At 40.2% G+C, this 18,653-nt stretch overlaps 1 protein-coding gene across 1 annotated transcript in view; it reads right to left on the reverse strand.

Annotated features, from left to right (window-relative positions):
• Window positions 1-18,653, reverse strand: part of GIPC2 (GIPC PDZ domain containing family member 2) — a 74,355-nt gene that overhangs the window by 21,904 nt on the left and 33,798 nt on the right. The window contains exon 3 of the mRNA XM_036113409.2: window positions 14,230-14,410. Within this exon, the coding sequence (XP_035969302.2) occupies window positions 14,230-14,410 (181 nt within the window). The remainder of the gene's footprint in view (window positions 1-14,229; window positions 14,411-18,653) is intronic.

Consider the following 18,653-nt stretch of genomic DNA (forward strand, 5'->3'; position numbering starts at 1 on the left):
TTCTAAGATGGTTCAGAAAATTGTCACTTCAAATACAGAGGTCTCTTTTTTATTCTATTTAATTCTTTTCCATAAAACCATGATTCCCCCCCCCACAATTTACAGGTGGGTGGATACTAGTTCCATAAAACTATGATTTCCCCCCCTCTTCAATTTACAGGAGGGTGGAAACAACACATGACCCTCCCATTCTCCAAAGTGGCTGAGTTTAAACTCATTTAAACTCATTCTCCAAAGTGGCTGAGTTTAAACCCAACCCCTCACGGGGGCACTCAGTAATGGAGGTCCTCCAGCGTCCATCCCATTGGTTGTCTTCTCAGTATCCATCAGTTACCTGAGGATCACTGTGGTTCATTGGAAGCTGACTGCTCCCAGCTTCAGGGATGGAAAACCTAATGGATTCCCTTCATCACAAGTGACTATTTCAGAGGTGGGCATGTGACCAAAGTCAGTTAAGTCAGAATGAACCCGAGAATTTTTGCTAGAAATTCTGAGACAAGGATACTCTCCTTCTCTGTTCTACATGAATAAGGAATCACAGAGTCCCAACAGTTGCTGACCACCATCCTAGGACAGTGTCAAGCTAACCTTAAGATGATATACGAATAATGACACTGATACCTTAGGCAGCAGCACAGAAAGAGCAAGAAACTGGGTCCTGATCACATTATCCAGGCCCTACACAGAGTTTGGCTAATGCCAGCATCACTCATGGAGTTGATTTATAAGATTCTCTTTTTTGCCGCAAGCCAGTCTGGTAAGGTTTTCCACGGTCTCCAACTAAAAGACATCTCACAATACAGAATTCTAAGCAGTGAGGCAATTTCTAAACAGGCCTTGCAATGCTTGGACATACACAAATGGAACTGTCTAGAAACAGCTCAAGTGCTCCCTACCCTACTTCCAAACCCCAACACACATGCACAAACACACACTTCTCAGCACAGCTGACCTAAAATCTAGCTTGTGTCCCAGAATCTAAAATTTTTTTTTTTTTTTTTTTTTAAAGATTTTATTTATTTATTTGAGAGAGAGAATGAGAGACAGAGAGCATGAGAGGGAGGAGGGTCAGAGGGAGAAGCAGACTCCCTGCCGAGCAGGGAGCCCGATGCGGGACTCGATCCCGGGACTCCAGGATCATGACCTGAGCCGAAGGCAGTCGCTTAACCAACTGAGCCACCCAGGCGCCCAGAATCTAAAATTTTAACTGTACATTCCTCTTTTCCATGTGTCCTTCCTCTCATCAACATTTCTCAGACTCCTTTAGAATAGCCTATGAGGTTTTGTTTCTTAATTCAGCTGGTAGGATGCTGGGGCAGATAAAAAGAACGAAATGGATGCTACATGCACAAGGCATCAGTTGTCCACTGGATCAAAAGGGCTGGCAACATGTGAACCAACCCCATAAAACACACACACACACACACACACACACACACACACACTTGCTCTTAACTGTTCCTCTGATGAGACTGAACAGTGCATGACATTTATGGGAAATGGAATAACCGTGACCCAAATCTTGTTCTTTAGTTAGGAGGTCATTTAAGAAAAACTCAGCCCTGTTTTTAACACTCCTTGAAATTACAGGCAAAAGTTAATGTGTACCTCTGGGAAGAGGGTTTTTAGCTTTAATCCAGAGGGGACTGTGTTACAAAAAAGATTATAAACCTCTGCACTCCAATATGATGGCAAAAAACTTAAGGGCTGGCTAAAATGCATTTACCCTTTTAAACTTATTCTATTCTACAGTATGATTTTATCATAAGAATTCAAAAAATCAGGAGTTATTGTTCACTTTTATTATTGGTTTACTACATATTTTTCCACCAGCCTTCAATAAAAAGTATGAAAAGTAGTTACAAAAACAATCTTAACAATTTAAAGAACTGATACAATGGAATATTCTACCACATTTCTAACACAGAACCATTTATAATATTAAAGAAAACTGTTTAAATTGAGAATAATCAGGGGCACCTGGGTGGCTCAGTTGGTTAAGCACCTGCCTTCAGTTCAGGTTATGATCCCAGGGTCCTGGGATTGAGCCCCATATCCGGCTCTCTGCTCAGCAGGGATTCTGCTTCTCCCTCTCTCCCTGCTCCTGCTCTTTCTCTCAAATAAAATTCTTTAAAAAAATAAGAATCATATAGTTAAAAATTATAAAGCCACTAAAAATAGAATGATTCAGTCTCCCTACTTCCTAGCCTAGAAATGCTAGCCTCTTTTTCTAAATAATTATTTTCTGGTTCTTATGAAAGTTAGTATGTTTGTTTTAGATTTTAAAATGAAAAAACTACAAGAATCCTAAAGAAAGAAGTCACTCAAACTCACCACCTAAACAACCATTAAATTTCAATATACATACACTGTAAGTCATTTTTCTTCTACATTTAAAGATCGTTTTTACAAAAATGAGATATTACCACCCAATATTTTATAATCTGCCTTTTCATTTATCATTTTCCATACACAAAAGGGATAATCTCCTTAACTTCTTCTGAAAACATACTCTTACCACAATTTTGAGCACAATTTGTTAGATCCATTTTCCTGTAATTTATATGACAACTCCCATTGTACAAATACTCTGGCAGAATATGTATTATTGACATAATTGCTGTTTTTCTAATAAATTACATTATATTCACACTATTCAGCATTATTAAGGAAGCCACTCCTATTTTGCATCATTTTTGCTCCCTTCCTCCTACACTGCTATTACTAAGCTTAAGAACAGTTGAAAACGATCATCTGTCTTCTATTCACGGTTGTTATTAACTCCAAATGCTCCTGAAACGTTATAGTGCTAAGAAGCCAATCACTGTTTAAGGTAAGTGTCTTGGGAAACCTCGATTACAAAGTTCTTAGTATTATGGATTATAATTTCACTTTTCTGTTAATTAAAAATGTCAGCATTTAATGAATTTTCTTTTAATGACAGTTTACAATTAGAATAGGAAGAGTGCATTTTTTTTTTTTAAGATTTTATTTATTTATTTGAGAGAGAGAGAGAATGAGAGACAGAGAGCATGAGAGGGAGGAGGGTCAGAGGGAGAAGCAGACTCCCTGCCAAGCAGGGAGCCCGATGTGGGACTCGATCCCGGGACTCCAGGATCATGACCTGAGCCGAAGGCAGTCGCTTAACTGACTGAGCCACCCAGGCGCCCAGGAAGAGTGCATATTTAGCCTGAGTCTTTATTCAGCTGGGTCTTTACACTGAAAACACATTTATCAGTTACTCTCAGTATTCATCTAACCCATCGGCCACACCCCCACAAAAGAAACTGTAGCTCTTCATTTATCTTCTCCCATAGTAACTTTGTGGTAAATGCCAAACCAACATCTAGTTGGATAGAAGGGCAGAACAAACTACGACATAAGAAGATGATTAGGTGGCATGTTCTATCCCCCAAATTTATCACTGTGAAGACTTTAAACCTTTGCCAAAAAATACATGAGAGTTGCATGCACTGTCAGATAAAATGCAAACTATCTAAAATTGAATCTCTCTCCCCGACTTTCCCCCAATTTCCACATCCAAACTGCCTCATTTCTAATCATTCTCGTTACACAGGCTCCAAGGATAGACATCTTGGGAGTGACATTTGCTTCCGAACTTCCTCTTCTCTTCTCTCTTCTCCTTTAAGCAGCATCGGTCCAGCCCCTAACCACCATTCTGCCTTGGCAATATTACTCAGGATTTTTTCTCTCCTTCAAATGCCTGCTGCTGCCCCCAATCCCAGCCCTTATCCCTCACTCAGGCACTGCTACACAGTTTCTCCTCTATAAAATATGGCCACATTGTTTTTCCAGGCTTAATTCCCCAAAATCTTATTTCATCATGTCATTCTTCAGTTCTAATACCTAAATGACTCCCTATTAACCTCAAAAACAAGCTCAGATTCCCCACCTGGTTTTTGGAGCTCTTCTTAGAAGAGCCCAACCACCCCATCCCTCACCCACCTCCCCTCCAGCAACCCTCAGTCTTTTGCCTGTAGTTAAGAGTCTCCCATGATTTGTCTCCCTGTTTTCATCAGAAGGGCACTTAAAGTGATGAACACTGGGTGTTGTATGCAACTGGTGAATCGCTGGATTCTACCTCTGAAACTAGTAATACAGCATATGTTAATTAAATTGAATTTAAGTTTAAAAATTAAAAAAAAAAGAAAAAGAAAGAACCCAGAAACTGCTTTTGCAACCTGATTTGCTGAAGTTCCTACAAGCCTGGGCTCTTCACTGTCCTGAACACTTCCCACAGAAAACCCTCCTTGTCTATACTTTTCTTTCCATCTGCCAAGGCCAAGTTCAAATGCAATCTTCTCTAGGAGTCTTTCTCACGTAGTCCAGCCTACTCATATCTTTCCCTTCTCTGAACACCAATTTAAATTTCTGAAATGGATTTAAAATTTTACTCCATAATTCTGGGTATAAGAAATGTCAGACTGAACCAAACTTTGAGCCCCCACTCCAGAGGCTTGGTGAGAAACTGACTCTTGGTTTTATTATGTAAATCTATCTTCCTCTCCGAGGAACAAGAGAGCTAATGTGCTCAGTCCAACACAAACCCTACCCTGAAACTCTATGTCCAAGTCAGTGGGTCCACTTGCAGCCCAAGCCCAGGACACAGGGTGTCCTTCACCTCAGATTGCAAGGCTGTGCAGTTTTTTTTTTAGGATTTTTTTGTATTTATTTATTTGACACAGACAGACAGTGAGCATGTACAAGCAGGGAGAGTAGCAGGCAGGGGAGAAGCAGGCGCCCCGCTGAGCAGGGAGCCCGATGGGGGACTCCATCCCAGGGTCCTGGGATCATGACCCGAGCTGAAGGCAGACGCTTAACCATCTGAGCCACCCAGGCGCCCCATGCACAGTTCTCAAGACTCTAATACTGTATGCAATTCTATCAGGGGCCCTGTCACCTCTCATGGAAATAGGACACTGGTCCCTGATACTGTTGGGACCTACCAAAAACCATGGCTTTCTCTTTGGGGAAGTTCCTTCCCAATCTTACCATTTCTCCCAGGCCCCAGAACTCTAAGCTTTAGAACCCTTCCCAGTCATGGAGAAGTCAGCTCTCAGCTGAAGTGCACTTTGTTGAAATCTGTATGACAGCACGTGTCCTAGTTCACATTGTATTCTAGAGAGGCAGTACCATACACGGTTAAGAACACAAGCCTCAGGAGCAAACAGGAATTAAGCACTGTACTTGCACTTCCTGTCCACCACTGGGTGACTTCAGCAAGGTATTTAACTGCCCAAAGTCTCAGTTTACTTATCTGAAAAACCCTCTCAAGAATGGCATGAGGATTAAAACAGGCCATAACAGTAGTCCTATTAGGAATGACTTACATTTATATAGCACTATGTGTCAAGCACTATTTTAAGTACTTTACATATATTAACTCATTTAATCCTCACAACACTTTATGGATAAGTAAACAGGAACAAAGGGAGTAACTGGTCCAAAAATCACATAGGTAATAAGCAGCAAGACAGGAATTACACCCAAACAATTTGTCTCAGAGCCTATGTTCTTTATAGCTTCTTATAAGCATTCAATAAATGGTAGCTATTACTGCTACTAATAGAATTACTCGATTCTTAATGTATCTACCTCCTTATATAAATTGTAAGTTCCTTGAGGACAGCAAACACATGGACTTATCCATAACAGTTGTTAGAAAGCTGGCTCTGAAAGTTCACTGCATGGGTTAGAAGCTTGCCTCCATCACACACTAGCTGGCTCTAAAACCTTGAACAAATGGCTCAATCTTTTAGCATGGTTGAAAGGATTAAGTGATTTCCTACTTAGAAAGTACTTAGAAAACTGAATGGCATGTACCTGCTATAAGGACATATGGATAGATCTCATTATTTGATATGAGATATGATGTCATCATCTGTCTTTCCATGATCTGGAACTGTGACAGAGTTCCCAACAAATACTTGCTAACCAACTCACCTGCACTGCTGTTCATGAACAACTTATAGAAAGGCTACACCTGGGCTGCCTGGGTGGCTCAGTCGGTTAAGCGTCTGCTTTGGCTCAGGTCATGATCCCAGGGTCCTGGGATCGAGCCCCCCATCGAGCTCCCTGCTGAGCGGGGAGCCTGCTTCCCCCTCTCCCTCTGCCTGACGCTCCCCCTGCTTGTGCTCTGTGTCAAATAAATAAAATCTTAAAAAAAGAAAAAAAAGGCTACACCTTCATAATAATAGTAATACTTTTATTGAACACGTACTATGTGTCAGGGACTATTCTATGATTTTTTTTATGTGTTTAATCATTTAATCCTCAATGTGATAAATACTATTACCATCTTCACTTTTTATATGAAGAAACCAAGCCACAGAAAGTTTAATTCATCTAATGCCACATTATCACACAGCCCATATATGACAGAGTCTATATACTTAACTACTTATGCTTTCTTCCTCTTTAGTTAACTTTTATCATATTCCCCAGTATATTTTGAATTCAGTATACATGAAAAGGCACCAAGACCATTTGTTAGTTGAAACTTTTTCACTAGAAATAGCATGAAAAATAGACTTTTCAAATACTTAAAAAATACTTTCTATCTAAAAAGTCATCTAAAACTTAAAAGCCAAAATTTCTCTCTTAATATCAAATAGACTTCGTCTTTGAAAATGAGTACATCAGTGAAGCTGAATCACAAAGATGAGGTCTGAGTTTTCCAGCTGTGAATGACTCAAAGGACTCAGACGTACTTCACATACTGAACATCCTATTCTGATAGACACATAGCACAGAAATGAACTCTCTAAAAGAAGACATAGCCCAGAGATCTATTACAAAATCTAACCCCAAAATAAAGACTATCACTGCTTTAGGAGGTGAACTTTTTCTTTCAACTCCCTTTGATTTTGGAAACAATTTACAAAAACATTTCAGGCCTCCTACAAACATCTTTCCATAAAGGGCAACAATTACCAACTAAAGAACTTCTCCAGGATAAATACAGACTCATCCAAGTAAAACAATCTAAGTTTCATAGATTTAACACTTATTTTTCTGCAATTAAAAGACCTCATAGGAAACAAACCAGTTGAACTAGTCTGGTCTTAGAGCCAGTTAAGAGTGGGTTTTCATAGCCTTGGGAAAGTCAAGGTTTACAGGGCAAACCCTGCAGGGTTGAGCTCATTGTGGAGACATGTTCCTTTTCATTGGCAAAAAGGGAAAGGAAGTGAGCCATGCCCAAAAAAAAATACCACCAGAGACATTCCACCCGATACTTGATAAGAACTGGGAAGGCTGCCATCAACTCATGGCTAGAAGGAGAATTTGGATCAGAAAGCAGCTGACCAGGAGAAACCATGTTAGGTATGGGAAAGATTCCTCAAACTACAAATTTTTAACAAGGGAATCATTTAAACCAGTGGCTTCCAAATTTTATTTTTTGCTATGACCCACAGTGAGAAATACACACATTATATAACACAACTATACAGATGCACACACATCTATATCTGAAACACAAATATACAAAAACACATTAACTGACATGTACAATGTAACCTACCCTTACTAGGCACAAAGAACTATGAAGTTTTCAATTCTATTCTACTCCCTATTTTTTTTTAATTTTTTTATTGTTATGTTAATCCCCATACATTACATCATTAGTTTTAGATATAGTGTTCCATGATTCATTGTTTGTGCTTAACACCCAGTGCTCCATGCAGAACGTGCCCTCCTCAATACCCATCACCAGGCTAACCCATCCTCCCAACCCCCTCCCCTCTAGAACCCTCAGTTTGTTTTTCAGAGTCCATTGTCTCTCATGGTTCTTCTCCCCCTCCGATTTCCCCCCCTTCATTCTTCCCCTCCTGCTACATTCTTCTTCTTCCTTTTTTCTTTCTTAACATACATTGCATTATTTGTTTCAGAGGTACAGATCTGAGATTCAACAGTCTTGTACAATTCACAGCGCTTACCAGAACACATACCCTCCCCAGTGTCCATCACCCAGTCACCCCATCCCTCCCACCCCACTGTACTCCCTATTCTAAACACAGTGGTTGAAATCCACTAGATGAAAAATAGTGACTTAAACTCTGATCAACACAGGAGAATCCGAGGGTGTGTTTTAAAGTACCCTTTATTTCTCCCTCAGAGCCCCACCACCAACTTAGAAAAGCTGAGTGGAGCACCTGCTCTTGGGTCAAGTAATGGGTTCTTGAGTGCTTGGGAAAAGGCCATCCAGAGGCTGTCTCTTCCATGTCTGGCCATTCCTCACTGTGCTGGCTCCTCCCTCCTCTTTCTACTCCCTAAATGCTGGCCTTCCCCCACAACTCTAGGTTTGGTCTTTTTCTTACTACTCTGAATGATCAGATTTCCACAGCTTCAAATTACTCATAAATCCCATTCCCTAGGCTCCAGTTCTCAACCCTTGTCTACCTCTTACACATTTCCAACTAAATTCTCCCACAGGTTTCAAACTCATCAAGCCTAAAATTATATTGTAAGTACAGTCTCTCTTCTCTAAGTCCTCACCCAAATCACTTTCTCTTCTAGTTTTCCTCATCTTAAAGAAAAGCACTCCATTCCACCCCTTACCCAAGCCACAAATCTGTGGGTTATCATTTGCAATCTCTTTTCTTTTACCTCTACATTCAATAAGTTTCCAACTCTACCTTCTTAATATTCAGTGGCATGCAGGTAAGTGTTTAACCATCAGCTCTCCAGGCTAAAAAAAAAAAAAAAAAAAAGTCCAAACTTGCAGTACTTTCTGAGTCTGTGATGTAAATACCCCACACCATAGCCAGTTTCAAGCCACCAATGTGAGCTCACTGAACATGGAGTTTGGAAGAGATGTGCACAAATGGCTCCAGCACACCAGTCTATTCTTCAGAACTATTTCTCACCTCCATACCTACTGCTACTGCCTTCATTCAGGATTTCATCTCCTCTCTCCTCAACCTACACAATAGAATCTTCATGGATTTCCTTGGCCACACGAGCTTATGAACCACCCCCACCCATCTGACACAGTCTCCAAACTCTCTCTCTAAAAGCCAAGGCTCATCACCTGCTTAAACCCCTTCCTTGCCCACTCTTTTATCTTCACATATAAGGCTCTTGATTTGGTTTCTACTGACCCTTGAGCTTCAGCTCTTGCCACACAACCACCTAGAACCTCTATTCCAATCATACAGACATACATGATATTCCCAAACATAGGATACTGCTATATACCTCTACACCTTTGCTTATTCTATTCCTACTCCCTGGGACAACCTTCCCTAATTTGTTCACTAAGCACACCTCTTAAGATTCAGCTCAAATCTTTTCTCCAGGAAGCTTTTCCTCAACTCCTTAGGTAGACTTGAAGTCGCCCACTTTTATGCCTCTAGTACATGTTAGCACTGCTAACTCTCTTTCTTGAATTTCTTTTCACATTCATTTCCTCCCACTAGATAGGAGCTTCTTGAAGGCAAGAACTAGATCTTATTCATGTGATATACCAGGCAAGTAGTATGGTGATGGAATACAGTGGATGCTCAAGAAACTATTATCATCCCAGCCACTAACACTCTAATACCAGCATATACTAACTGCTCAAATATCTATTCAATGAAAACATCAGTATGTTCCTGCCACCTACCCAAGGCCAAAGGACAGCTAAGATACTCCACCTATACCTTCTAGATTATTAGGGAGCTCATACTGCCACAGTCAAAGAATTTGCACTGTAATTTTCCTTTAAGCCTACTGGCCTCTGTGTTAGTTTCCTAGGGCTGCCACAAAAGACCACCTGGCTTAAACAAAAGAAATCTATTTCCTCTGTTCCCAAGAAGTTGGATATCAAGTCACCCCCAGGGCTGCTTTCTTCTAAGACCTCTCTTCTTGGTCTGTACAGGTCTTCATGGTCACATGGCATTCTCCTGCGATGTGTATGTGTGTCCAAATTTTCTCCTCTTAGATCAGTCACATTGGATCAGGGCCCACCCCAATGATCTCATTTTAACTTAATTGCCTCCTTAAAGACCTTATCTCCAAATACAGTCACATTCTGAGGTGGTGAAGATTAGGGCTTCAACACAAGAATTTTAGGGGGGCACAATTCAATCAGTAACAGCCTTCTGCTAAACTGTGAGCTCTTCAAAAGGCAGGAGCTATGGCTTAGTCTTTCTTAGTATCCACTGTGCCTAATGGACTACCTGGAACACAGCAAATTCTCAATAAATTATTTGTGGCAGACAGAAATGAAGGACCTTCCCAGAAGTATAGTCCAAATCTGGTAACCAGCACCAAGAAGAATGTGGCTTTTACTCTTTCCCTTAAAGAAAGCTTGATGCAGCCTGGCTGGTTCAGTCAGTAGAACATGTGACTCTTGATCTCACAGTTGTAAGTTCAAGTCCCACGTTGGGTGTAGAAATTACTTAAAGTCTTAAAAAGCTTGATGCCATCACGATCTCTAGAGAGTCCATTGCCAAACTGCCATTTACATAGCACCCAACACCAAACAGAAAAAAAAAAAAAAAAATCCGTAAGACCAGACACCCAAAGCCAACTGACAATACCCTGCCTCCCTCCAGATCCATTCTGATATACCCAGAGTGACAGTATCATGCATGGGTAGAGTCAGATTCAAAGTCAAGAGAAAACAGGGGCGCCTGGGTGGCTCAGATGTTTAAGCGTCTGCCTTCGGCTTAGGTCATGGTCCCAGGGTCCTGGGATCGAGCCCCGCATCGGGCTCCCTGTTCAGTGGGAAGCCTGCTTCTCCCTCTCCCACTCCCCCTGCTTGTGTTCCCTCTCTCGCTGTGTATCTCTCTGTCAAATAAATAAATAAAATCTTTAACCAAAAAAAAAACAAAAAACAAAGTTAAGAGAAAACCAACACACTCCACTAAACAAGGCATAAAAGCTTAGGAGAAATGGCAAAATGGACATCTGCTACTTTTTTCCTACCCAAAAGGAAATTTCTCCCTCACTGTTCTGCATGATTTTGGTGAGCCTATTAACCATGCCTGCCTCCCCACTATCAAGATGGGACATGACCTAATCAGTTTCCCCTGCTCTCCCAGGAATTTGAATCCTGAGTGAAGTAACATGAAGATAGGAAATAACTGGAGGGAGTTAATCGGACCAGGGCCATGAAAGGTGCCTGGTTCATACATTCCTGAAATGGCCTTCGTTCCTGACCTTCCCAAGGCATCATTGACAGTCTTTGTTTCTGAGACCTACTTGATAACTCTATCAAAAAATGCCTTTTCATTAAACTAGAAAGTATTTATTCTATAGCTCTCAAAAAGAATCTTGGCATATATAATGGCCCCTGGAAATGGGATGTGACTGGTGGTGGACCTAAAATATGAAAATAGGAGCAGGCTGTAAATGATTCCCCTATCCATGGCTGAGAGTTGTGTTCATCATCCTTGTTATACCACTGCAAAGCAACCAACTACACTCCTTTGTGCATTTTAGGACACAGTCCACCTAACTCCCCAGGCTAAATCTTTAGGGAAGTTGGTAAGGAAATGTCAAAATACTAGAGTGTATGGCTATTTCAACAGCTTTTGGTAAAAATCCTAGAAATGACTTCACTTCAGCCTAGGTGGCCTAGCTGATCGCAGAGACCAGAACATTCTGCCTCACCTACATTGGCCCTTTTCTCCTGTAGGAATCCAACACAACAGAGTCAGATAATCATGAAGGACTAGGAATTTGAATCAATTCATTAATGATAATGCTAGAAGACACAGGAAGGAAGGAAGCAGGAAAAAAATAAGATTAGAACCAAGAGAACTGGGGGAAGTTAGATTCCTCAAGTACCTCCTAATGGATACTCCCCTTCCAAGAAAAGCGCCAAGCACTGGGATGAAGTCAAAGGATGGGAAACAAACTAGCATTGCCTTTATCTCAAGGCAGAAAGCAGCAAAATTGAGGGCTGAAGGATGGGCAGAGAGCAGCAAGGCCTACTTCTAAGAGAGAATCTCCAAGCCATGACCCAAAGTCAAGTACCAACCCGGAGTGGAAAACGCACATAGTCCAGCAGATTTAAGTGGGGCTGAGTTAAGCTGTCATAGGAATTTCGGAAGATAAAAACCTATCATTGCTCCAAAATCGATTTCCACATATCCTAACCCACAGCACCACCAGAATTTGGGATGCAATACACCCCCACTAGGAAAATCCTACCCACTGTCCTCAAATATGTACATGGAATTCCTATGAGGCAACAGAGAGCAGGTTCAATAGGAGCCAGGGGGGTGATGTACACTGGGGAGGGTATGTACTATGGTGAGCGCTGTGAATTGTATAAGACTGATGAATCACAGACCTGTACCCCTGAAACAAATAATACATTATATGTTAATAAAAAAATTAAAAAAAAAAATAGTAGCCAGGCACATAAGGCAGTGCAGCACACCAACCATCTACACGTGTCTCAGGCACTGAAGGAGAAAACCTAATCATGGAGCAACAATAGCTACATACAATGATCTCTGTAACATCCAAAACTAACACCAACCTAGCATCCAAGTTAAAGTGTATCAGTAACTTTCTATAAAGATACAGGGACCACAAGATTTAGATGCAGACAGTAGGTAAAAATAGAAGAAGATTAACTCTGAAAAATAAACTACGTGGTAGAAATAAAGGTGAAAAAAATTTATACTCCTTGAGTTGTACCAAGAGAATGACTGATTTACAAAGAGTCTAAGTCAAATAAGAATATCTCAAACTGTTTATATCCTATCGGTTTATATGTTATAACACCCAAGGAGTTGGTCAGCAAACAAAGCCACTTCAAAACGAGCGCTAGATAGAAACCTGAGTGCTGCCCACCTTCTTCTGTGACAAGCAAGCTCAGAAGCTGGGTTGTACTCCATGCAGAATCACAGTATCTACAGTATTGTTTCCTAGAATGAATGGTCCCTCCAGGAGCAGCACTGGCATAAGGCATTCTTCCTCACCCCTCCCCCTGACACCCAGTGTTTTCTTTTGGGTTTTTTAAGATTTGACAGAGAGAGACACAGCGAGAGAGGGAACACAAGCAGGGGGAGTAGGAGAGGGAGAAGCATGCTTCCTGCTGAACAGGGAACCCAATGTGGGGCTCGATCCCAATACCCTGGGATCATGACCTGAGCCAAAGGCAGATGCTTAATGACTGAGCCACCCAGGCACCCCGGGGTTTTTTATTTTAATTCCAGTAGAGTCAACATACAGTGTTACATTAGCTTCAGGTGTGCAATATAGTGATTCAACATTTTTATACATAGCTCAGTGCAAGGCATTCTTTTCTTAAACCTTCTATGGAACTCTTTCTCCCCCATGTCATATAATCTACACTGTATTTCTATTAAATGGCACAGAATCACTTGGAAGTAGAGAAGAATTTCCATTTCCATATGGCTAGTACCTGTCGCTTACTTGCTAAGGGAGGGAAAATGTAATTCCCAAGATCCATTGCATTCTCCCATCATTTTTATTAACTGCCCTGAGAAAACACCCATTTAAAGACAAACTATAAGGAATATTTATGTACTGTGAGCAAAAGAATGAACATAATTTGGGTGGGGTCATGGATGAGTAAGGGCAGTCTAGAATGATTCTGCTGAAGATATTTCAACACTGATGAACACTAGGCGGTCATTTGGCTTATTAAAATAGTGCTGGGTAGAGAGAAGCTGGCACATTTTCCTGTAGGGGAGATGGCCCTGGGGGTTTGAACAGTTGGGACACAGCTGCCATGGCTAAAACCAAGCAAGTACAGATGTCACACCAAAGTAGAAGTAATTTCATACCATACCATGCTGCCAAATTCAAAATGCCAATGGAGGAAAAGTATTGAAGTCTTTAAAATAGACTAGATAACTATTTTAAATACCAATTCTGTGTGTAACTGAAGTTTTTGCTGTTGAGGTCCATGAACAACAGTTATTATGGCTTAGAGAGCTCAATCAAGAATTTTATTGCTGAGCAAGATAAATGTAATACAATGTGCTCTCCTTGGAGTTTGGAACTGCCACAAAGTCACTGGACATTAGACTTTGTGACTCCAAAGGTCTTTCAGAAATTGTCCTTTTAAACAACTTTTTTTTCCTCAAATAGTTGTTTTCCCTTATCAGTGCTGTCATTCTCTATAGTCTTAATGGATATATTGTATCACATGGCATCACAGCTCAGTATGCACTATCCTTATAAAGACAAGCCAGGGAAGGGAACACTTCATACACATACACACCCACACCCACTTACCAAATGCCTTCTTAGGTTCTATTAACTTCAAGGTAAAGGATTCATCTTTTTTTAATTCCTTTAATTTTTTTGCAACATCATAGTGACGCCACCCAACGATATTTTCTCCATTTACAGATTCAATATGATCCCCCACACAGACGGTTTTAACTGAGTCAATTAGGCTACCATCTTTAATTCTCTGAAAGAAAGAAAATTAAGGATAACACATAATACAAAATGGAACTGCATAACATTACTTTTCATGCTCCTGAGACATTATATATAATACATCAACATACTAACAATGCAACTTAAGGCTCAGTTAAAGAGGAAAGACCAAGCAACAAAGGACAACCATCTTACCTCATTTAGAATTATGCTCCATCAGTCATCACACCTTCTCTGAGAAACTTCTGACATCCCCTGGGGTACTCCCCCAAGAATGGTCAGGGTGTCACTCTCATGCTTCTCTAGTAGGTTTTGCTACATATTCTGAGCTCTAAGCTGAGCACTTTACATTTGCCATCTCATTTAATTTTAACAACCTTTATGAGAGTCTCACGTCATAGATGAGAAAAATTGAAGCTTGGGAAAATCCAGTAATTTGCCAGTTCAGCATACTGTCGAGCAATTGTTCATTTACTTCTCAATTTCCATTATTGAACCGTAATATCCTTGGAGACAGAGATGGTGTTATTCACCACTACATGCTCTGTGTCTAGCACAAAGTCCCTCCGAAAATGGTTGTTGAATCATTTCAAAATGAAACCCATTACATGAGAATAGAGCTTAAGTGTTTTTGTTTTTTTTACTGGCTACATTTTTTTAAACCTTAGTTACAAATGTAATGATTCAAGAATTAGTACAACCTCAGCTAAGAACATTGATTAACTAATAAGACACAGGTGTGGTTACCATTTAGCTAGCCAGTAGGAGTGATACTATACTATCATTTTTCACTTAACACCTTTTAGGTCAGGAGAACTTAGGACTCAGGAAAACTTCAAATTGGTCTTTCTTAAATCTATTTTACTTCTATACAATAAATCTATAGTGCAGAGTCTCAAAAGGAGACCTAAGACTCCCTAAGATAGTACTAAGATTTTAGGGAAGGATTTTAGGGATCAGAGGCCCAGGAAAAAACTGCACAGGTAACAGCCCTGCAAAGTTAATTCTTCCACAGTAGTGAGGAACAGGGCAAAAGAAAATCCACAGTCTGCCTCAGGAGTCACAAATCCTTCATGGGGGTGGGTAGGATAGAAATATTAGAGGCTACTAGATATATAATAAAAGCATGTGGGGGCGCCTGGGTGGCTCAGTCGTTAAGCGTCTGCCTTCGGCTCAGGTCATGATCCTGGGGTGCTGGAATCGGCTCAGGTCATGATCCCGGGGTCCTGGGATCCAGCCCCACATCGGGCTCCCTGCTCCGTGGGAAACCTCCTTCTCCCTCTCCCACTCACCCTGCTTGTGTTCCTTCTCTCACTGTGTCTCTGTCAAATAAATAAAATCTTAAAAAAAAAAAAAAAACATGTGCATTCCCCACTCTTACCAGGTGGAAGAACAACACCTTCTGAATCAGCAGGGTAACCACTTCATCTAAGAGTTAAGAGGAAAACTGATCTCATGTACCCCAGCATCTCCATAATATCAACAGAAAAAAGAGAATCGTACAAGACTATTCTGGGAAGGTTGGACTTTTTTAAGTTTTAAGTTTTATTACTATATACCAAAACTCACAATAGGTTTCTTTTTTACCCACTTTTAAGAACATTCCTATTTTCATTATAATAGTAACTATTAATATGCTTCATGCAAGAGAAATAATGCCAATTCAGAGCTATCATTACAAAAAGTAAAATATTAAAAAAATGAGAAATTTCATCATCCGACTGGTATTGTTTTATTATTAGGAGTCAATATTAGCATTATAAGTTAACAGAATTAAGAGTTACTACAACACACCACTAAGTGCAACTGGAGTTTCTAAAGGGTCACAGAAAAATAAGCAAGATTTAAAAGAAAACTAGAGAGGCGCCTGAGTGGCTCAGTCAGTTAAGTGTCTGCCTTCAGCTCAGGTCATGATCCCAGGGTCCTGGGATCGAGCCCCATGTCGAGCTCCCTGCTCATCGGGGAGCCTGCTTCCTCTGCCCCTCCCCCCCGTTTCTGCTATCAAATAAATCTTTAAAAAAAATAAAAAGAAAAAAGAAAACTAGAGTATAAAGAAAAAAAACTATTAAATATCCTGTCATCTACCCATTCTTAAGCCATTCGAGAATGTGAAAATCTATGTAACTTTCACTTCCTTTTTATTCTAATTTATCTCTTAATACCTTCTGAACCTATTTTTTCCTTTGATCAATGACACCATATAAATTTCAGTGTCCCACCACATATTTTTAAGACTTGTCACAATTGATTAAAAATAAGCAGTATATAAAATTAATCAAATGAAAAATTTACAGGGCACATGGCTGGCTCAGTCAGAAGAGTATGCAACTCTTGATCTCAGAGTCATGAGTTTGAGCTCCTATGTGGAGTGTAGAGATTAAATAAATAAAACTTTTCTGAAAAATGGAAAACTTTACAGACACATATAAATCTTACCAGTAAATTAAAGGTCAGAGTAACAAAAATCTAGGTTGTCCTGGACCTGTGAGTAGCCACAGACATCACTAGAAGAGCGTCCAGACCGAAGGAAGAAAGGCAGTTACCAGAAGTCAGAGCAAGTAGCAAGGCAAGAATCCAGGTGGGCAAGAAAAAAGTCAAAGCATGGGTAATCATCAGAGTTAGCAGATAAGGATCTGGGATGAAGAGATGGGAAAATCAGTGTAAGAAACCTGAAGAACACCATAAGGGGAATCAAATTCAGAAGCAAAGGGCATGCCTGGGTGGCTCAGTTGGTTAAATGTCTGACTCTTAGTTTTGGCTCAGGTCATGATCTCAGGGTTGTGGGATCGAGCCCCACACATTGGGCTCTGCGCTCAGAGCAGAGTCTGCCTCAGATCCTCTCTCCCTCTCTCTCCCACGCATGCAGTCTCTCTTACATAAATAAGTAAAATCTTAAGAAAAAAAAAAAAAAAGATATAGAAGCAAAATAGAAGACACTGATTATATATGTTATGGATTACATAAGCTGTAGCCTCTTAAGTCATAAAGAATGAGGTAGCAATTGAGACAGGTTTCTGGAATCTATTCTTTGATAATCATAACATGATAGAGATTAATAATATTGCTAAAAGTGCTACTCAAACACAAGGAACTGGAAAATAAAAAAGTATTAGTTCTATGCTTATATTTACTGAGTCAGTATCATTCTCTGTGACACTTAGAACTTTGTTCCATCTGGCTTTAGAGCTTGATACTGCAAAATGCAGAGAAGACAAATATTTTTTAAAAGATGGGATTCACATTATTAAACTCAGAGGTTCCCAATCATTTCAGACCATTATTATAGTATTTTCCATTATTTCATTGCATATACTTACAGAACTCTGTCTGCTCATCACAGATATCAGCAGAACTCAAGGGCAGCATTGCACCCTCCTCACAGCTTAGGCATCAGATTCAAGGTTGTTTGAGCTGCGTGCCCTACTGCCATGGTCAGCAACTCTGAGATCTGTGCTGATCCTCCCAACGCTGTCCTCAAAACTCATTCATAATAAAGTAACATTCATTAACAACTGTAAATAGTTAATTCACTCAGCCTTCAAAGCAAGCCTCATTCCATTAACAGAGGAGAATATCAAGGTACAGTGATTATATGGCTTGATCAAAAGAACACGACAACAGAATGGGGACTCAAACAGAGGTGGCCCAAGAGACTACATGACTCTGAATTACAACAAGGCCTAAAATATTTACCATCTGTCCCTTTATGTAAATGTTTGACAACTCATCTTGAAACGCTCTAGGAATTTCTGGTTTTGTTAAAAGTATACACTCTGAATTTTCTGATTAGGTTATTTATATACTCTGGTTCTGGGAAATTGAGACTTGTAAAATCTAAAATCACAAATGTTTTAGTCTGGTGTCTTTTCACCTGAAAAGCTTTATCTGTAAGAACCATGCAGTACTGTCTTTTAATTCAATTTTTTTTAATCACATATATATATATTTTAGATTCTACATAGAAAATAGATTATATAGTATAGGTGTTTCTCTGACATTTCACTTAGCATAATACCCTTGAGGTCCATCCATATTGCCACAAATGGGAAGATTTCATTCTGTTATACAGCTAATATTCCAGTGTGTGTGTGTGTGTGTGTGTGCGTGTGTACACGTCTTTATCCATGCATCAGTGGATAGGCACCTAGGTTGCTTCCACATCTTGACCTTTGTAAATAATGCTGCAATGAACACCATACACAAATGCATGGTGCATTTGTCTTTATGATTTTAGAGAGAGCGTGCACAGAGGGAGGAGCAGAGGGGGAGGGACA

The sequence above is a fragment of the Halichoerus grypus genome, chromosome 5 (assembly GCF_964656455.1).
Source record: "Halichoerus grypus chromosome 5, mHalGry1.hap1.1, whole genome shotgun sequence".
In the NCBI taxonomy this organism is placed as follows: Eukaryota; Metazoa; Chordata; class Mammalia; order Carnivora; family Phocidae; genus Halichoerus; species Halichoerus grypus.